The sequence below is a fragment of the Mercenaria mercenaria genome, chromosome 2, assembly GCF_021730395.1.
Source record: "Mercenaria mercenaria strain notata chromosome 2, MADL_Memer_1, whole genome shotgun sequence".
In the NCBI taxonomy this organism is placed as follows: Eukaryota; Metazoa; Mollusca; class Bivalvia; order Venerida; family Veneridae; genus Mercenaria; species Mercenaria mercenaria.
Window position 1 is genome coordinate 16,196,567 of NC_069362.1, and position 19,791 is coordinate 16,216,357.

Here is a 19,791-nt window from a genome sequence, read left to right on the forward strand (position 1 = left end):
TTATTTGTTTCTTATCCGTTTGCAAGTATACGGTGGTATGTTTAGGACATGCAATTGTTTTTTTTTAAGATTAAATTATCTCAAGCGCACGACATCCTATCTTGAACGATCAACATCTAATCTCATGCGCACGACATCTTATCTCAACATCTTATCTCGAGCGATCAACATCTTATTTCGTGCGCACAACATCTTATCTCGAGCGATCAACATATTATCTCGAGCGATCAACATCTTATCTCGAGCGATCATCATCTTATCTTGAGCGATCAACACCTTATCTCCAGCGTTCAAGATATTATCTTGAGCGATCAACATATTATCTCGAGCGATCAACATATTATCTTGAGCGATCAACATCATTATCTCTCGAGCGATCAACATTATCTCGGCAGCTTCGACATTTATCTTATGATTCAACATTTTACTCGAGCTCAGTGACTTGAATTGTAAATAACTTTATCAAGATTTCCAAAGGATAAATTTAGCTCAACTCTAATGAACTTGAATTTTAACATCTTTGAGGAAGAAACATTCCAGACTGACATCATTTCATCAGTTACATGTTTAACTTGTAGCATTTAGAAAGGTTCCATTACTTTCTTCAATCGCTCAAGTAAAAGTTGGCAAGGATGAAATGTATAACACTCTGAAGAGGAAAATGTTATCTATACACTTTTTCTAATGTTAAAGAGTTCCAAAATAATCTCTTTTCGTGTTATATTTTATCCCCAGTGCGGAATTTAGTTAATATATAAATCAGACAGTCAGTCATTTAGATTGTCCGTTAGTCTGTCTTTCCGCCTGACACACATTTATGTACAATGACTTAAGAACGCTAAATGGAATGTGATTAAAATGATTTAATGATAGTCTGCAATGCATGGACATAATGAATGAAATAAGTATAATGTGTCTTGAATAAGTTTTGTTTGTATTGTTTTATAATTTGTTCGGAAAATACCTTTTAAACAACTGTAGCAACTGTAACTTGAACACCCATTGTGAAAAGTAGTAGTAACAGTGAAATGCAGAGCATATGTATAACTATTTAAAACTCTGTTTGGAATAATATGTGAATTATTCCCATTGTTTACTTTATTTTCCAATCTTTGCCGGTAACAACTGACGGGAGTCTGAAGAATCATGTCAAAAAAAAATATATATAGGTAGTAATAACAAAAGTGAACAGTTCTTGTAGATATGGTGGGATGGGTGCCACTGAAGTTGATATAACAATTTGTAATGACAAAACTGTGCTACTTTTATAACTGAGCGTCAACGAATGATTAAAATATGAAAATGTATAATTGAGGTGTACTTTCTAAAACTTTGTTTATTGCTTGTTTATGTAATCATGACTTTTCACCGTACAAGAAATATATTAATCCTGTGCGCACTACGGTTATAGTAATTTTCAGTTGCTGCCTTCAGCTTCTCAAGTCTTTTACATGCTATAGACTCGCCCATATGTTGTATAATTAAAGGCGGTTAAGAAAACTCCATTCATATCCTAGAAAAAACTTAGCACGAAACTTAATGGTAACTTACAGATGGCAGACTGTACCCAGGAATCAACCTCTTACCACGATATCATAAGTCCCAACCTACAAATGGTTAGGTCTACCAAAGGAAGTTGCTTTTGCTCTTAGCCGTGAACATACAGATGATATGAAGTACAGCAGGGAAGTGTCCTGTTCCTTGATGTGTTTATGTGATATGAAGTACAGCAGGGAAGTATCCTGTTCCTTGATGTGTTTATGTGCTATTGTATTTACCATACTAGTATGCTCTTTATTTTAACTTTTATGCCGGAAGAGACATACTGGGATATTCTTTCCAACAGTCTCGGTGACCATGAAAAATACATGTATACGGCAAAGTCCTTCATCAGAAAGGTTTTGTTGTTCGATCATATCCAAAGGGCACCGTCCTGGGTGAAAATGAAATTGAAGTCGACCTATTGGAGCCTGGTGGGGTACAATGTCATTTGAACTTGAAACAATTAAATTTGTGAGTTTATTTAAGAAACAAAAACGAAATATTTCTATATGAAAAATAAAAGTGGAAATGAAGAGAAAGAAAATAAAATACATTTAAGAAACTTCCTTGTGTCGATTGTCTCTTGTCTTGTGACATAATTTACTATCAAACAGGGTTTTATTCTATGGCACATAAATTGATCAAACAAAATAAGTTCATTTTCACATTATTACATTTATACACAATGTGACTTTTATCAACATTTTATATTTTCATATTACTAATTATTTAGGAAAACTTTTCAACATAAGAGCCAATGTATACCATAACATGAAAATGATAATACACTTGTGTAATAATTGAAACTGAAACTGAATAATTTGATTAAAATGCCTATTTCTATGCAATGACATATTCAATGGCGTTGCACATAATAATAATGATAACAGTAATAAGAACGATAATGATGATAATAATAATAATAATAATAAAATAATAATAACAATCATAACAGCCTTATTTAAACAAAATGTCATGACTGCAACCCCCCACCCCGAGGTTATTTTACCCCTATTGCGAATACCAGCGCTTAAAGCATTACATGGTACGCACAGACGGGCTGCATATAGAGGTTCAAACCACCTGGTTAATGGTGCCATCACATATTATTTGAAAACAAAATACTACTCACTACCCTACCCATAGAGCCTATATCAGTTAAACAAGCCTTGAAAAGATAAATGTTGAGATGTAAAACCTTTTTTTGAACGTGTCAAGTGATTTACTTTGTCGTAGTTTTAACGGCAGTTCATTCCACAGTTTTGGACCAATAGTACAGAAACTTCTATCATTGAATGTGTTGCACTTGTATGGAACAAGATAACGACATTCAGAATTTTCTGACGATCTCTTACGTTGTCTACTGGGGGTATACTGTGTAACCTACTGGGGGTACACTGTGTAACCTACTGGGGGTACACTGTGTAACCTACTGGGGGTACACTGTGTAACCTACTGGGGGTACACTGTGTAACCTACAGGGGGTACACTGTGTAACCTACTGGGGGTACACTGTGTAACCTACTGGGGGTATACTGTGTAACCTATTCTGTTAAATACATCGTGACAGCTATATATGAAAGAAAGTATCTTGAACTAAATCATTGCTTTCATATAAATAAAGCTTTGACGTCGACGTCGTTTAAAGTATAGGAGACGTCGGCCAAGTTGACTTGTTTCTAATAGTAAAAGAGAGAAGAATGTTTGATGTTTCGTCAGGAAAAGCTAACAAAAAAGAATATTACATTTGTGACTTTCCACACTGAATTTATTGAACTCGTTGAATAAAACTGATAAACCTCGAATCTCGAATTTTATTATTTTATTCAACTCGTTTCATAAATTCAGTATGAAAAGACACCCGTGTAATATCCATTATTTATTCGATATGGGAGAATCACTTATACGCTAGTTATTTACAACTTGTAAATAAAGTTAGGTATCAGAATATAAGATAATTTGTTCATCCATGATTAATAGACAGGTTATCCTAAATGACCATTGCCTGGTGTATTTCTTACAACAATAGTATAATAAGCAAACATAATAACATTTGTACAAAATACTCCTTTAAACTGACTCTTAGCACTGTGCATAATGAAAGCATACATACAATCTTGAGAGTTATAAATAATTTAAAGAAGTAAAGTGGTACACAGAATTTGAACATGGAATAACAATAAAAGTGGAAAAAAGTGGATTTAAAAATAGCAGAAAATAAGAACTTTTCTCTGACACATATTGTGAAACATGTGCATACGTCAATGTTTGCAAGCTATTTAGTTTGCTATTACAATTAACCGTTTTCTTTAGATCATGCACGTCCGTTAAATATACGGTCGATGTTCTAAAAGAAATTTAGCGCGGTTTGGAAATTATACAGTCGATTTTACAATACAAACGTTGACAAAATTTGACCCAAAGCTGTGTTCAAATCGTTCTTATATCACCGGAGACAAAAATGGTCATAAGAATGATTTGGATACTTGACTGAATTGTTAACATTTTATAAATGCCTGAATACAGCTCCTGTTTGAAGTTTGCGGTCAAAATATTGCCTTTGTGGCAAAATCGAAGTTTTTAGTTTTCTACATACAAAACTACCAAACATTTGAATGTTTTAGAATAATATCGTCTCCGTGCTTACGTTTTCCCCCCTTTTTTGGGTGTTTCACAACGGAATAAAAACACACACAGGCTGCATAAAATAAAATTCGCCATTTTGTAAAATAACTAATATATATTTTTTCTTTTTATACAGTTAAGTACAATACATGCATCTAAATGACACACTGATACTTTACACTTTTAGCAATGCAGAGAATAAATACGTTTCAGGGACTTTTTACACACCCAACTCTTCCCACTTATCGGAAATAAAGTGAGATTAAATATTGAACTCTTTATCCCGCAACATACCCTTACTACTGGTTTACATAAAAGAAAACGCAGTCTACATAAAAAGATATAAAATTCTAAAAAAACGACAATTACACATACATGTGTTAAGGTAAGTGTTCACAAAACATTTTTCGGCCTCAGCTGAGTTTGAATTTGAAATTTTAATATCAATTTTACTAAAACGTCAAGGTTAAATTCTAACTTAGACTGACCATCAATACTGAATAGCCACTCGAAAATAGTAATTAACTTATAATTTAGTTTTAAACATGCTATTTAGATATAAATGACAAATAAAGTTTCATTATCAAACTCAGCTGAGACTGGAAACGTTTTGTGAACACGGGGCCAGAAGATCTCAAACCATGTTTCGTTTACAGAACTGTTTATCATCCCTTATTTACGAAAACAATATGACATACAATACTATGATCCTTTGTTTGGTAGACCATAACATGCCCTCATCATCAGATCGAAATAATTGTCATCATCAACGGTTGAACTGACCCCTGCGTAGTAGTTCATAAACTCTTCACGTGTCACCTTTCCATCCGGGTTACCAGGTGTATCGATACTGTCTAAGAAGTTCCGAAGCACTTGCTCTTCCGTCCACTCACCGGAAATAAACTTTGGATGTTTTCATGCGTTGGTGGAATAGACAACTGAAATGCATTTATCATACATACTTACTCAAGGGCAATGAAATAGCCATGCTTCATACGCCCTCAGTAGAACGGCCAGCTGCAAACACCATAAAATAAATAGATGATTATGGGTCCCTATTAAAACATGAACAAACTACTTAATCGGCTAAAAAATGAATAGTTTCTTCCGTTGATATTTGGATTTACACATGACGAGAGCAAAAGATCCATCATAATTCACCGTGTACGGCATGAGCCTATACATATATGAAACACTTTCTATTTGAAAAAAGGCTTAATTTGTGGGTCTTATAAAGGACCTGTGTAAAGAAAGAAAGCAGCGATGAGCCTTATTACGAGTATAATAATTCTCAGCTAAAGTAATAAACTATTATATTGTGTGCTGTATATGCCATTTAAAGCTTGTAAGCAGGCAGACAGAAGTCTACAACTGATAAATCGCGGTACCTCGACCCATAAAAATAAGTAAATCTTGTACATTTTGTGAACGTTTAAGAATGGCTGCCCGATCTCAGTCGTCCGATAAAACATTTGTATATTTGTTTTATTGCAGACACAAAAAGTCATTTGAAATTACAGTTCACTGTCACGCCGTTTTTCTTGCGACTCAGGACGGGCATACTAGAAGTAGCATTTCCACTACAAATGTGCTAAAACACCATGAAAAAATATAATAAGTCATATTCTTGGTTTGGTAGAAAAATGATGTGTTTTCTATTTTTTGATGATTTTGTTTTCTTTCCATAAAATTCGCTGTTTAAAAATGCGATAATTAGTACCAACTTGTGTTTTTTTTTCTCTCCAAAAAATAAGAAGGAGATCATAAGATGATTAAATTTTCACGATTCCGAGATTTGATTATTAAAACGTTTTGACCAGTAACGACGCAATATTTGATACGTATTCAAATTTCAAAGTTATAATTTTTACTCGTTGTAAAGATATTCGCAGTTTATCAACTGTTGGGTTAGAATATTTGTTAAGTGTCCGCATATCCGGAATTGCAGGAAACATTTTAAAACTACACAGAAAGCATTTACTCTGATCTTTGCAAATATCGATCGCGATCTGCTTTGAATACTGAGATAACAAAAAGATAAAGTAAAGATACTATAGCAATTATAAGTATTCCCCTTTGTCAACTGATTACAAAGAGAAATTATACACTTTAGTTACATAGGATAATTATGCAGTAGCAGGAATTGATTTTTATTGGTGAAAACTACGTATATGCCACCTGGCAACAAACAGTATTATCGCTTTAGTTTCCTGTCGTAAAGGGTTTTTGCTGTTAATAACACAATTTTGCAGTAGCTGGGATTGATCTGTGATGGTTAAAATTAAAACTGCTTATACACACAATATTACCGCTTTAGTGTCCTGAAGTAAAGTGTTAATTTTGTTTGCTCTTCACGACTGGGTGAATTTAGGCTGTCTACTATTTCAAGAAACAAATTCTAGTTCTCTATGTATTTCATGTCTACGCTTTTGTTTTATGTATGAACAATCTAGTATGAAAATGGTAACCACATGATCACCTATTTATGTGTAATTCATAATACAGAGATGAGTTAGGCTTTAGCTAGAATGATCTCTCATTCGTTGATAACTTTAAGTTAAAGAGTACTAGCAAATGATTGTAATATAAAGGACAATTAAACCTGATTTTTTGATTAGTGAAAGCGTTTAAGTGTTATATGATAAAGTGGATGAATTAACTTACATTTATTCCAAAAAAAAAAAAAAGAGGGTTTTTGGTTAAAAGGTAGCAGTTTTGGAAATTAATCAAAATGGATATAACGTGAATATTTATAACACGCCAATACTTCGCGTGGATTTAAGATCTTTGAAATTCTTGAGCGTATTAAACTTTGTTTTGTCTGTGAAGTTCATAATTTTTCATTTGCCAAAATGCTCCCATTAAGCTGACCAAAGAGCACATAAAGTCAAATACGACAGTAATCACCTGTGATGAGTTTTGTGCAATCTGATGTTGTATCTGAATTAAATAAGGCCGTTTATGTTAGCATTAAAATGCTTCTAATGTTTGAAGGATATTATCAGATATCAGTACTTAAAATCAAAATAATTGCCTGGTTACAGAACTTAAATAAATTAATTTAGATTGACTGATATTTAGAAACATTAGCAAAAGTGTTGTTATCACTTTTGCCGAGATGACTCGAATAATGTCAGACTAGTGTAAGACATACGAATTTATTCTCAGTTAAAAGTCATAGCTTTGTTGATTATCAAATCAAGGGAGTATTTCTAGGGCTCACCTTAGTTTGTGGGCAAAGTAAAGTGTAGTATGTACTTGCGGAAAAAAGGTGGTGATGCTTGCTTTATTTTGCCAGCAATTCCTATGAATATCGACGTCTCTTATGTAGTCATCTGCATCAATGTGTTTTGAGTTGCAAACCTATACAAGTAAGACAGATTTTCTACGGAATCTGTTTATTGTTGCTCCCAATGATTTGCCATAGTTTGCCTTATACTGTGAAATAGTGAATTGTGGTAGTGATTTGTTTGTATAAATTCTCTCTAATTATGAATTTAAATAATTCTTTGTTGTATATATTAAATGTCTTAATGCGGAAAGCACAACACTATAATTTTTTTATGCATTTTTTTTATTATACCAGTATACCCTCATTACGAGGGTTTTTTGTAACTTACCTCTTAAATCTTCCAATTTCAAAACTCCGTCTTTGATTGCGTCTAGCGCGTCAAATGCTTGATTTATAACTTCAATGCGTTGTTTTGACATTGGCGGCCGCAGTTTAGCAAGCAATTCAAGAAAATCTATTTGTTTATTTCTATCCCTATCAAAAGCGTCAAACAACAACCTCAAGTCATCTTTATCCACTTCAATGCCATACGTTTTCATCCCTTCATCAAGTTCCTGGTAACACAGACGCTTTGAAAAGTCAGTGTCCATTCTCCGAAAAGCTACAGCAAGAGATTTGAGTCCACCTACACCTTTAAGTAAACATTGATTTCTTAATTGCTCTAAAAGTTCCAGAATTTTTTTGTTCTCCACCTGTGCTTGTTTATACATTGTTTGCAGTTGTGTTACACGAAAAAAACAATAAACAAAAAAACAACAGTTTTGTATCAAGCACGAATCCTAGGTCTTCACAGCTGTTAAAGTCCACATAAGGTTAACTTGCGTATCAAATCTAAGACATAAAAGTTAAACGTTCCATCCATTTTACGATTTCAAAGTAGAACATTTTAAAGGTGTTGTAACTTCTAAGTCTGAACGTCTCTTATATACAGAAGCAAATAAACAATATCCCAAACATATTGAATATGTTTATGTTCCTCATTTACCAGCAGAAGTGAAGTGTGAAGAGTTCCAAAATAGGTATTTTATTGCCTCTTCACATCGAAGCAAAATACTTGAATATAGTACATAATCCTTTAGATTGTAATTCAGTTTATGTATAATTAATGAACGGAGCGATCATCTGAATATTCACGAAGTAATCGCGGATCTTTACTTATTCCAAGACAAGTCAATGCAATAGTTTTAGTCAGTTGCTATGCGCCTCGCTTGTTTATCCAATATATAAGCTGGGTGTCTGTCCTTGTTTAAAAGCTTAGTTTTACAATATTACAGTACTACCTTGGTACTTCAAAGGTTTCGACATGCATTCAACAATAGCCTGTAATTTCTAATAAGACACTGTGAAACAAAATTTTCTCTGTGAATGACTCGACTTCAGCATTAAAGGAATTTCATGTTCCAAGCAGTAACGTGTTTTACTTGTTTACTTTTTCAGCTTGAACATTTCGGCTTGGGTCAGGTTGCATTACTCCCGCTTTCATAGCTTTTGGTATGAATAATCACCCCTTGGATATAATGCCTGCTTTTTAATTTTACCTTCCGGCAGTTTATGATATGTAGGCTCCATGACCCAAGATCCCATTTCTAAATTCCAGTTTGTTTAGTTCTGCCCATTTGTTTTCTCTTTTAAGGTAAACCCATTATTCTAACTGGGGACCATACACCGCTTTTCATGGAATTACACACTAGTGTATCATTGAAGGTTCCATGTGCAACGCCGTATGGACACATCTGCAGATGCCTCTAAATTGGTTTCGGTAGCATGTGTAAAAGTTGAGTTCTGTTCAACCCGGGGCTAGAGGGCGTGAAAGGTAGCATGCATTTCCACTACCGTCCATGAACAGGCTCAATCAAACCGAGTCTGCAACATTTTCACTTTTGTCGTGCTGAGCCACCTGTGGAGTTTCCACCTCTATTTAAACACAAATCAAACAGTTTCCAATACTGAATGCTTCTGGTCGTATAAATGGCAACATGTACTTCGTTTTTAAAGGACGTGTGCCTGGATAATGTTTGAAAAATTTCATGTACACCACCAGCAGAGATTTCTTTGTGAGAAAAACAGTTATATATTTCGACGAACATATATTTTCCAGTTTTAATAGCAAACCACGATTTAAAAAACGTCAACATCACTTTCGGAAACAGTCCCGGCATGAAAAAAACGTAGAGAAAGTAAATATTTTACAGACATGTATTTTTCTGCACTGAAACAGGAATCCAGACTACTTATATATCACCTGGCAACGTACACTATCATCACTCAAGTTTCCTACCATATTATCGCCCTCTATGTGAACTTTTGAGTGTCTTCTTTTTCCAGAAATGAATTGTAGTTAACTATATTTAACGGCCGAGCATCTTTATGTATAATCAATCCTTGAAAATGATTACCACATAGTCGCCTGTGCGTGTTTATGATGGAGTGATGTTGTAAAGACATGAATGGGCTATTTACGAAATAGATCTTCAATTTACAAGGAAAACATACCTTTATTCACTTTATTTATCTATCAAAACAGTGACAAGTAGTGGCAACACAAAGATTTACATGATCAAAAAGATGGTTTAATGCTCCACTCTGGTAAGAGTCACGTCACCATATATTGCTACTAAATTGAAGTATATGAAAATTGAATAGATGAAGTTAGAACAATCAGGACGGCTCCAACTTACCTAAGAAATTGAAATCAATACTGATTCTTAAGGTACATTGTATATAATTACACTAGTTGTAATAAAAAAGCGTTCCACATTCTGGACATAACATAGGGTTCCCTGTTCCATGAAGGTTTACACCAGCTCGCCAGTACAGTAGAATCATTAATTACGTCTGTTACACAGGCGAATTATGTCTTTGTGCCTTCTCATATATCTCTTAAGGTTTGATTTTGCTGATTTTGTTTGATAGCATAGGTAGTACATGAAACCACAATTATAATGAAAGAACAATGCAACGACTCATCCTCTCTTTTTGCTTACATTTAGAACTCCTATAGTTCTGGTAATTATAGCGCAGGGTGTATCATTAACTCTTTTTTTCAACTCACCTCCAAAAAGACGTGGAACTAGTGTTTACATGCCATAATTTTGTGAGAATAACTTGCAAAGCAGTGGTATGATAATTTGTATTTTTAGACAAATTCAATTATTTCTGCTAAAGAATTGCTAATTCCATAATTCTTCAGTTTAGATACGGTCGGTGTTTACTTTTGAATAAAGTTTGTAGTGAGAAGTCTGTGATGTTGTCAAGGACACAAAAGCTTTTGCCTTACTTTTAGTCTGAAAAAGGAAATTTAACATAGTAGTCTAAAGGAGGTAAGTCACAAGGATGAGAACCATCTAAGAATAGTCACGTAAGTTCGTACTTGAGGAATCCTTAAAGGTATACGCGCGTGTTCATTGCGAATGTTTTTGACGTTTCAATAGAAACGCATTAATAGATGTGCTAAGATGAGGAATAAAATTACACTGTAGTGTGAAAAGTATAAGTTACAGCATTTTAATTTTGATCTTAGGAAAAATCTCTCGAAAATGGCTTTCCTGCCATCGTGCTTATAATTTGAAATGGGGCAAGCTATCTGTACATATTTTTTTCTTCACTTTATATAGAAAATACAGACAACAGGATTTAGTACATGCATAGCTTTATTTCTGTCAAAAACATTTTGACCGCATTGCGACCAAATTCCTGCCCTTCTATCAATAGTAATACATGGGGTTTCATCAGAAGAATGAATAACTATATTAAAATAATAAATTGCTGTTTAGACTAGAACGTTATGAAGGGTCTATACTTATCGCTGTTTCTAAAAGATAAAGTACGTGAAAAAGGTACGTTTCCTTTGGAAATTGATGAAAACGAACACAGAAGAAAAATCCGAACCTCCTGCGTTACTGCATTTTGCAGCCGCTGAGGCTCCTGCGTTACTGGAATCGTCTTATATTGGCCTTCCGAGTAATTAAATTCATCTTTTGTAGCACGAATGTGTTACATGAATGTATCAGTGACAACAAGGAGTTGGTAAGAAAATCGGGACCGATCCCTCTACGGTAACATGCGATATACCGAATGAGATATACACTATCAAATTAAAAAAATGTGTCCTTCAGGCACGTGCACAGAGCGTCTGACTGGCTTTTTTTGGAAGAATACGCTTTGTCATTGTGCCTAATAAGCGTCCACATAACTTGTCCGAACCGCAACGCCTTGCATATCAGTACAAATATGGGCAGTGTTTTTTTTTATACCAAAATCTAACTTTAAATTGACAGAGAATCGATCGTACGCGAAGGGACGAAAATCGGGACCGATCCCTCTACGGTAACATGCGATATACCGAATGAGATATTTTCTGTCGAAATGTGTCCTTCCGTGCTGTCATTAGACAGTTCTTTTCAAATGTTATGGTGAGTTGAAGTCAGATCGATTCCCGATTGAGACAGTCCCTTTTCATATTATTGTATGTTTATCAGAGAACTACTGGAAATAACACATTTTCTGAGTCGTGGCATTGTTTACCTGATATTTTGGCATGGTTTCCCGAAGTATTTGAGAAAAGGGAAACAAATAGCAAAAAGTATTCCATAATGTCCAGAGCACATATTGCGCTTTATTACATATACGTTTCTATTCCCCGTAAAGTTACACAGGTACCGGAAACGTCAATATTTTTTCATACACTGACGCCTGAATTTCATATCGGGTGCGTGACGTAATTCAGTGTGTGTTGTTGCACTATTTTTTCTATTTAGTTCAGTATTGTCAATCCTATTCAGGCTATTGAACATATTTATGATATTAACATAATAATTATACGTGTAGATGCGTATGTAATAAAAAGGTTATTATCTTTGCATCGGGAAATATGCACTCATTCTACAGCGGAAGAATATTGCGCTTCTAAAGTCGCGCAATATTTCCGCTGAAGAACTCGTGCATATTTCCCGATACAATGCTAATAAACTACAAGTCGAAAGATTTCCTGCGGCCAGAAGTTATACAGACCGGAAATTGTTTTTGATGTTTGTGTGACCACAGTCTAAAAGGTAACTTATGGGTGAATAGCGAGCTTGTTTTTTTTATCATACCATTACGCTTTAATGTAGGAAATATTACTCCATTCTACATGTTTTACAAGTAGATCTATGAAATATGTATTTTCAAAAAAGTATGAAATACACAGAATCAATCGCAACAGAAGATAATCCATTTTTAATCTAATCTAAATTTATTTTTATAGCTCTTTGAAATTTCTTAATTCTGAAAGTCATTGTTTTGAGCAAAATAACTATATTTCCCTTTCATGTATAACATAGCTTTTAGCTCAACTGGTCACATTCCTTGACTTTGAAACACTTTACTAGAGCTATCACAAATGTGATTCATGCCTTCACATTGACGTCGTTGACATATAGAGCAGAACAACACAGAACCATAATCCAGAAAATTAAAGAGCCTTAAAAAATATCTTATGCACAACTAAGTATCAATATTGATCATTACTGAAAGTTTGAATAAATTATATGAAATAATGAATGAGGAATTCAGATCACAAACATTTCTCAATATATCATATAGCTTGCCAGCTATATTGCGAAAACGGCGTTCCATAAATGCGATAAACCAATCACATATCGGCAAAAAAATCACGTGATATCAACCATTCCCCATGTGTTATACTACTTGTTGCATTCCAATATACCTGCAGGCCTCAGGTAATAAATATGCCGTCTCTGACAATAACTTCTAAATAACTGGAAAAGACAATTTTCTTACCAAAACCGCTTCATTTGAGCCGAGATTTTACGTTACTGATCCGGTTTTTCAAAGTAACGATTGGACACGGTGTTATAAAACTCTTTTGTTTTCCACCTGTTTGTCTATAGATTGTTTGAAATTGTGTTACATTGAAAATATCCAGCGAAGTCATTATTTCTATCAAATACCAATTTACAGCTGTGAGGTCAACAAAAGGTAAATTTATTTGACATTTCAGCAAAGTGTACTTAACAATTTACATTCCATTACCTTTGTTTTTTTTTTCAAAGGAAACATTTTATGGCTTTTGTAACATTAATGTATCTCGTGTTTATTGAGAAAGAAAAGGTATCATAAACATTCTGGTTTATTTTATTTCATTTATTTCTACATTTTCCAGCTGGTATGAAGTGTTCTCATTGAAGTTAGATAATTGAACATAAAACATAACTCACTTAAAATATTAATGAAACTGTTTTTGCAGTTTATTTATAAATATTGTACTAAACGCGCAAGTAATTACGAAGTTAGAAAAAGGATCTTTACTTATTCAAAAAACAAGTGAATACTTCATGTTTAGTTTGTTGCTGTGCACTTAATTAAAAATAATTCTTCTCTTGTTTATTTGATAAAAGGCTTGGTATCAGTCTTCGTTAACTTTCTGTATAAAGCTTTTGTTTTTCAGCTTGTGTGTGTTTGAGAGGTTTCGGAATGTATTAAATGTTTATTTTCTATTTCTGTTTTTTTTTTATTATTTTAAAATTAGTCAAAGTCACAGACTTAATTGCTAAACATCCAGTGAAAACACATAGTCTAGGTTGTTAATCAATTTAACGCATTCATAAAAACGCCTTGACTCTTGAATGCCACCTGTCTACTTTTGTGTGACAAACTGAAATTGAATTAAACACTGTTTTAGGTGACACCAAATGTTTTATAATGCTTGTATTGCATTCCACTTAATCTTTCTATTACTATTATCTTTAAAACTGCGTGTAGTTACCGTTAGACGGGGTTTCATAAAATCGTGCAATTTATTATATTTGCTCGTCTCATATTCATCACAGTTAAACAAAAATCACAAGATTGCAGTGCACGATTATGAGAAGTATAAAGTGATAATATTAAGCTATGTACAAATTGGTTCTATAGTGTTTTCTGTATTAAGCAGTTAGCCAAGGGTGCAACATAATATGTCTGCTTAATACAGGTGGCACTAAAGCGGGTTAAGGTGAGTTCTTAAATAAAATTCAAACCGCTTTACTCATAAGCATTGTTACAGTAACAGTTGACAAGCTATATGATGAAATATATCACTTAAATATGTATTTTATTCTCCTCAAACAATTTTATTTATTTCGTTGAATTTATTTACAATAAAAAATTAATTAATGAAAACTGTGCAAATGCTCTATACACTGAGGACAATGCATGCTATTTTTGTTCAAAAACACTTACTTATTTCATAGAAAAATCGTATAAAGCTTTTGTTTTTCAGCTCCTGCTAGACACACAAGTTTTTTTATCGGTGTAAAATTGCATCGACATTCTAAAACGCTATGTTCGTCTATTTGGCAGACCATAACATGCCCTCATCATAAGATCAAAATAACTATCATCATCTACTGTTGAACTGACCCCTGCGTAGTAGTTCATGAATTCCTCACGTGTTACCGTCCCATCTGGATTACCAGGTGTATCGATACTGTCCAAGAAATATTGTAGCACCTGTTCTTCTGTCCATTCCCCAGAAATAAACTTTGGATGTTGCCTTGCGTTGGATGAATAAACAACTAAAATGAGTAAATGTATTAACTGTTAGTTCCTCAAAGTCTGCAGTGTGTATAGTAATTTAGTAAAAAAACGACAAGTTCATTGCTTAGAAACTAATTGTTCCAACAACTCTGCGAAACCTATTAACACTTTTATTTATTTCTCGATAACAAAGCTCTCCTGTTTCGTAAGAAAAGAATCATTTTAATATTTAAATACCAATTATATACAGGTTTCTATTTGACAGGTACTTGACGCTTGGACGGCGCCGTATCGTAACTAATACAATTTATTGAAATAACGTGCGTCGGAGGCAGCGGAATGAAAGTGCTTTCCTCCGCGTAAAACTTCTGCCATCCATTCTCAGTACTTCAGTCAAATACTTCGCCCAACTTCTTTTCATGGACTAAATGTGTAGATAACGTTTCCACTTAGTGTTTGAGAAAAATATTGAGAATCGATTGTGGTGGAAAACACAGTTTGCTCAATTTATTGTCTTCGACGCTCTTTATCTTATGAAAACCCTTCAAGTAATAAGGAAAATATAGGCAACATGTCACCTGAATAGAGACATTTTCGTACGGTATAAAAAAATGGGAGTGGCCATCTTGTTAGTTGGAACAAAAATCCACCATGATAAAATCAAATTAAGCTGTAAAAATCTTTGCACATTCATCATTGATTTATTATTGTTTCCTATACTACACTATTTGTCCTATGTTTAAAAATTTGTTTCGACAAGTGCCCAAAATGATCTCAAGCTTGGTTAACAATCTTTTTTATGTAAAATCACATTAAACCATCAGAAAACATCTAACATTGGCCTCTTTTCTTGACAACTTAAAAAGTATAGCAGTCACACAATACGTTATAAAAGTTATCAAAGTTCCTATTTAACAGAGAAGGCTCGTGTTTACCTGCTATGTCATAAAAACGCAAGTTTGCAGAGGGAAAGTTTGTTGTGGTGGTGTAGAAATATTCTGATAAATTGTTATTTTAACACTACATGAATTTTGGAATAAACAATAATTGAGACAAATCTTTTTTTTTTTTATCATAATAATATATTTGAAACACAGTTGTATATAAACGTATTAAAGCCGAAAGAACAACATTACTGATTGTATCTCATATTTATCGCTTTTCATATCTTTTAATTATGCCACTATGTCTTTGATTTATCATTACGGGGAATGTATCTTGCAACTTACCTCTTAAATCTTCCAATTTCAAAACCCCGTCTTTGTTCGCATCTAACGCGTCAAATGCTTGATTAATCACTTCAATTCTTCGCTTTGACAATGGAGGCTGTAGTTTTGCAACAAATTCAAGAAAGTCTATTTGTTTATTTCTGTCCCTATCAAAAGCGTCGAACAACATCTTTAGGTCATTTTGATCAACTTCTAGACCATAAGTTTTCATTCCTTCGTCCAGCTCCTGGTAACATAGACGCTTGGAAAAGTCAGTATCTATTCTTCGAAAAACAACAGCAAGAGATTTAAGTCCTCCAACACCATTCAGTAAACATTGATTTCTTAATTGTTCCAGTAATTCCAAAACTCTCTTATTTTCCACTTGAGATTGCTTATACATTGTAATTTTACCAGCACCAAATGAAAACAACTATCCCTTTATACACATTATACTAAGTAAGAATAAATTTTGATATTTCAAAATATTTAATTCTAATAAAAACAGGTGTATCTGCTAAAGAATATATTCCAGTTTCATATATTTTCCTTCAAATCATATTGATTGCTTGTATAACTTTTATAAGACTGAAAGTCTTCAAAATAGTAAGCAAAAACATAGATATTGTAAACAATTTGTTGACATATGGTCCATTTCTTCTAAGTGTTAAAACTTATTCTGTGTATGTGTTCTTCTGTAAAATATCCATTCAAAACAAGCCAAACGCATTAGCCTTTCTAACCTTTTAAAAGTTTTGACGAGAAATTATCTTGAAGCTAACAAAGATAAGCTAATCGATAACAAACAGCATCCAACACAACCGAATTCTTCACTATCCGCTTCGATGAAAATTCATCTTTGCTTCAGCAGGTAAAACAACAATAACAAAAAAGTATCTTTCACTGTTACATCGCTTATCTTACAGATTTAATTAGTTTTATATTGGTTGAAAAAGATAATATTTCGTGGCCTTGTAATGTAAGTAAATAATGCATATATATTAAAATTAAGCTTTGTATGATGTATCTTTAAACTACTGAAAATTTGAGATATTATATGCATGTGGCAAATTGTTTTTACTGGGGTAGGAGTATTCTCAAAAATGGAGCTGTGGGGGTAGTTTGCTACTAATTCACCTACCCATATTTCCTCTGAAACCTTTTGAATAACTAAAAAGCAAATATGTTTACCGTAGACGTTTTGGTAAATTTGGAAATAGAAAATAGTAGCAAAAACGTTTAGACGCTTCTTACCCGCATACAAACTTTCAGCTACTTTCTACCTAGTAAAGGGGAAGGTATGGGGGGAGGGGGGAATTACAGGCTTGATTGAACATGAACAATCTATGAAAGCGTAACTTTAATAAGATGTGATATAATTTCTTCGTTTGATATTAGACTGTGTTACATTGTCTTTAGTACCTTAGTTTTCAGGTAGCCACCGTAACATTGCAACAAGATATTTTCGTAAAGAAACCATTATACATTATAAACTCAATCTCAATACTTGTACACATAAAACTGAGACATGCACACGTCTAGATGGAGGGGTAGAGAAACTTCCACAACACTCTTTGCTTTTAGGTTACCTGCTTTGCAATGTGTGACAATGGATTCTACTGTTCCTTTTTATTTCGGTATACAGTGTTCTAAAGGATGCAAAAAAAGAAGGACAATTTGAATATTCAAATTAAATTTGATACCAGTCAAAATACGAAATAAATGTATGTCATTTAGCGCATTTATACTTTACGAACATACTGATCCACACCGAAATATGTTGGACAATTTATTATTAACAGAGACACTTTAACTAGCTAGTTGCTTCCGTATTTCCCGGAAGAAATTTAAGGACGTTTTTGAATGCATTTATTCCGATTATCGCTGTATCGGTCTGCCGGGATAGTTAATCAGACAGATCAGGTAACATAAGGATAATGTAGCAATTATACATAATCCCTTGTGAGTATTTGCTTCAAATGGAAATTGTACACTAAATAACGTAGGTAAAGTATCTTTTATTGGAATTGACCTCTGTGTTGGTTTGAATCCAACCTACATATATACCACTTGGTAACAAGCAATAACATCTCTGTATTTTTGCCGTGAAATGTTAATGATGTTATGTTGCAATCAGCGTCTTTGTGAAATTAGACTGTATTCTTGTTCCAGAAAAGATCTTTCCTGTAAATTCCATGTTTAAGCTTTAGTTTTATGGGTAAACAAAATCTCGAGAATTATCACTACAGTATTGCTTTTGCACGTTTATCAGGATGAGGAAGTAATATAACAAAGCTAAGTTTAACCCTTAATCTGTTAAGTTTCTATAATGAACTTGCCCATCTTTCAATTTGGACAGTACCATTAACTGTTAAAAGGGTGCATACCAAAAAGGTACTAACTGAATGGCAAACAGTGCAGATCATGATCAGACTGCACGGATCATGATCTGCACTGGTCGCAAAAGCAGAATAAATCGTGTACAGCATGATAAGGGTAAATGGACAGACAGGACTTTATTCACTTAACACAACATAATTCTTAAAACCATAACCCTTTTAACACTGATTTGTTTAATTTCCGATAACACAACCATCGAGTTTCGTCAATATCTAAGTAGCAATTAAATGCAGATTCTTTAATGCGTGAGTAAACTAATTCATATTTAGTATAAGTGGTAGCCAAAATTATCATCTCTGAAGAACGATGTAAAGCATGGTGTTTTCATATTTTAAACAGGAAACATAATGACAAAAAGAAGACCTTAGGAATCGAAATAATATGAAAAATGCAATGCCTCGATCGGGAATCGATCCGAATTCAACTTATCCCATAACATTTGAAAAGAACTGGGAAGGACATATTTTTTAATTCGATAGTAAATATCTCATTCGGTATATCGCATGTTACCGTAGAGGGATGGATCCCAATTTTCGTGGCATCGCTTAGGATCGATTTCCTATCAATTTGATGGTAGATTTTGGAATAAAAACAACACTGCCCATATTTGTACTGATGTGCAAGACGTTGCGGTTCGGACAAGTTATGTGGACGCTTACTAGGCACAAGGAAAAAGCGTATTCTTCCTAAAATCCGAAGTCAGACGCTTTGTGCACGTGCCGGAAGGACATATTTTCAATTCGATAGTATATATCTCATTTTGTATATCGCATGTTACCGTAGAGGGATCGATCCTGATTTTCGTTAAATCGGTAGGATCGATTCCCTATAAATATGTAAAACTCAAAGAAATATCCAACCGATATAGTTTTCATTGTTTAATATGTTGTAGTCTCTAAGAGTTGAAAAGTTACGTCTAAAGATCAAAAGCTTGATTTATTGCTTGAGCATTTTGTTTTGATTTTGGATGTCTGAGTTTGGCAATTAACTCAAGAAAATTTATGTGTTCATTTCCTTCCCTGTAAGAAACTTCAGATAACATTCTCAAATCATTTTTATCAAGTTTCAGACCATTTGATTTCATTTCTTCATAACGATCCTGGTATTAGAGATACTTAGATATTCATGTATCTATCGGACAGGTAATAAAGCGATTTTTAATCTTAATTCTTTCAGTAATAATACCTTCTTCCTTCGTTGCTCCAG

At 33.6% G+C, this 19,791-nt stretch overlaps 1 protein-coding gene and 1 pseudogene across 1 annotated transcript; both read right to left on the reverse strand.

Annotated features, from left to right (window-relative positions):
* Positions 1 to 2,010: 2,010 nt before the first annotated feature.
* Positions 2,011 to 8,630, reverse strand: LOC123562592 (calcyphosin-like protein; annotated as a pseudogene).
* Positions 8,631 to 14,207: 5,577 nt separating this feature from the next.
* LOC128548389 (calcyphosin-like protein) lies at positions 14,208 to 17,005 on the reverse strand. The gene is made up of 2 exons (XM_053523027.1): positions 16,207 to 17,005; positions 14,208 to 15,015 (listed from the first exon to the last, which is right to left on the reverse strand). The coding sequence occupies exons 1-2, from the start codon at positions 16,586 to 16,588 to the stop codon at positions 14,780 to 14,782; spliced, it is 618 nt and encodes a 205-aa protein (XP_053379002.1). The 5' UTR covers positions 16,589 to 17,005; the 3' UTR covers positions 14,208 to 14,779.
* Between the last annotated feature and the right edge of the window lie 2,786 nt (positions 17,006 to 19,791).

What these genes read in the sequence shown, in the direction of transcription:
- LOC128548389 (XM_053523027.1), bottom strand. Translation starts at nt 16,588, where the DNA reads ATGTATAAGCAATCTCAAGTGGAAAATAAGAGAGTTTTGGAATTACTG. An exon ending in GAAATTGGAAGATTTAAGAG is followed by an intron (nt 15,016 to 16,206) that starts GTAAGTTGCAAG and finishes TACTCATTTTAG; the next exon opens with TTGTTTATTCATCCAACGCA.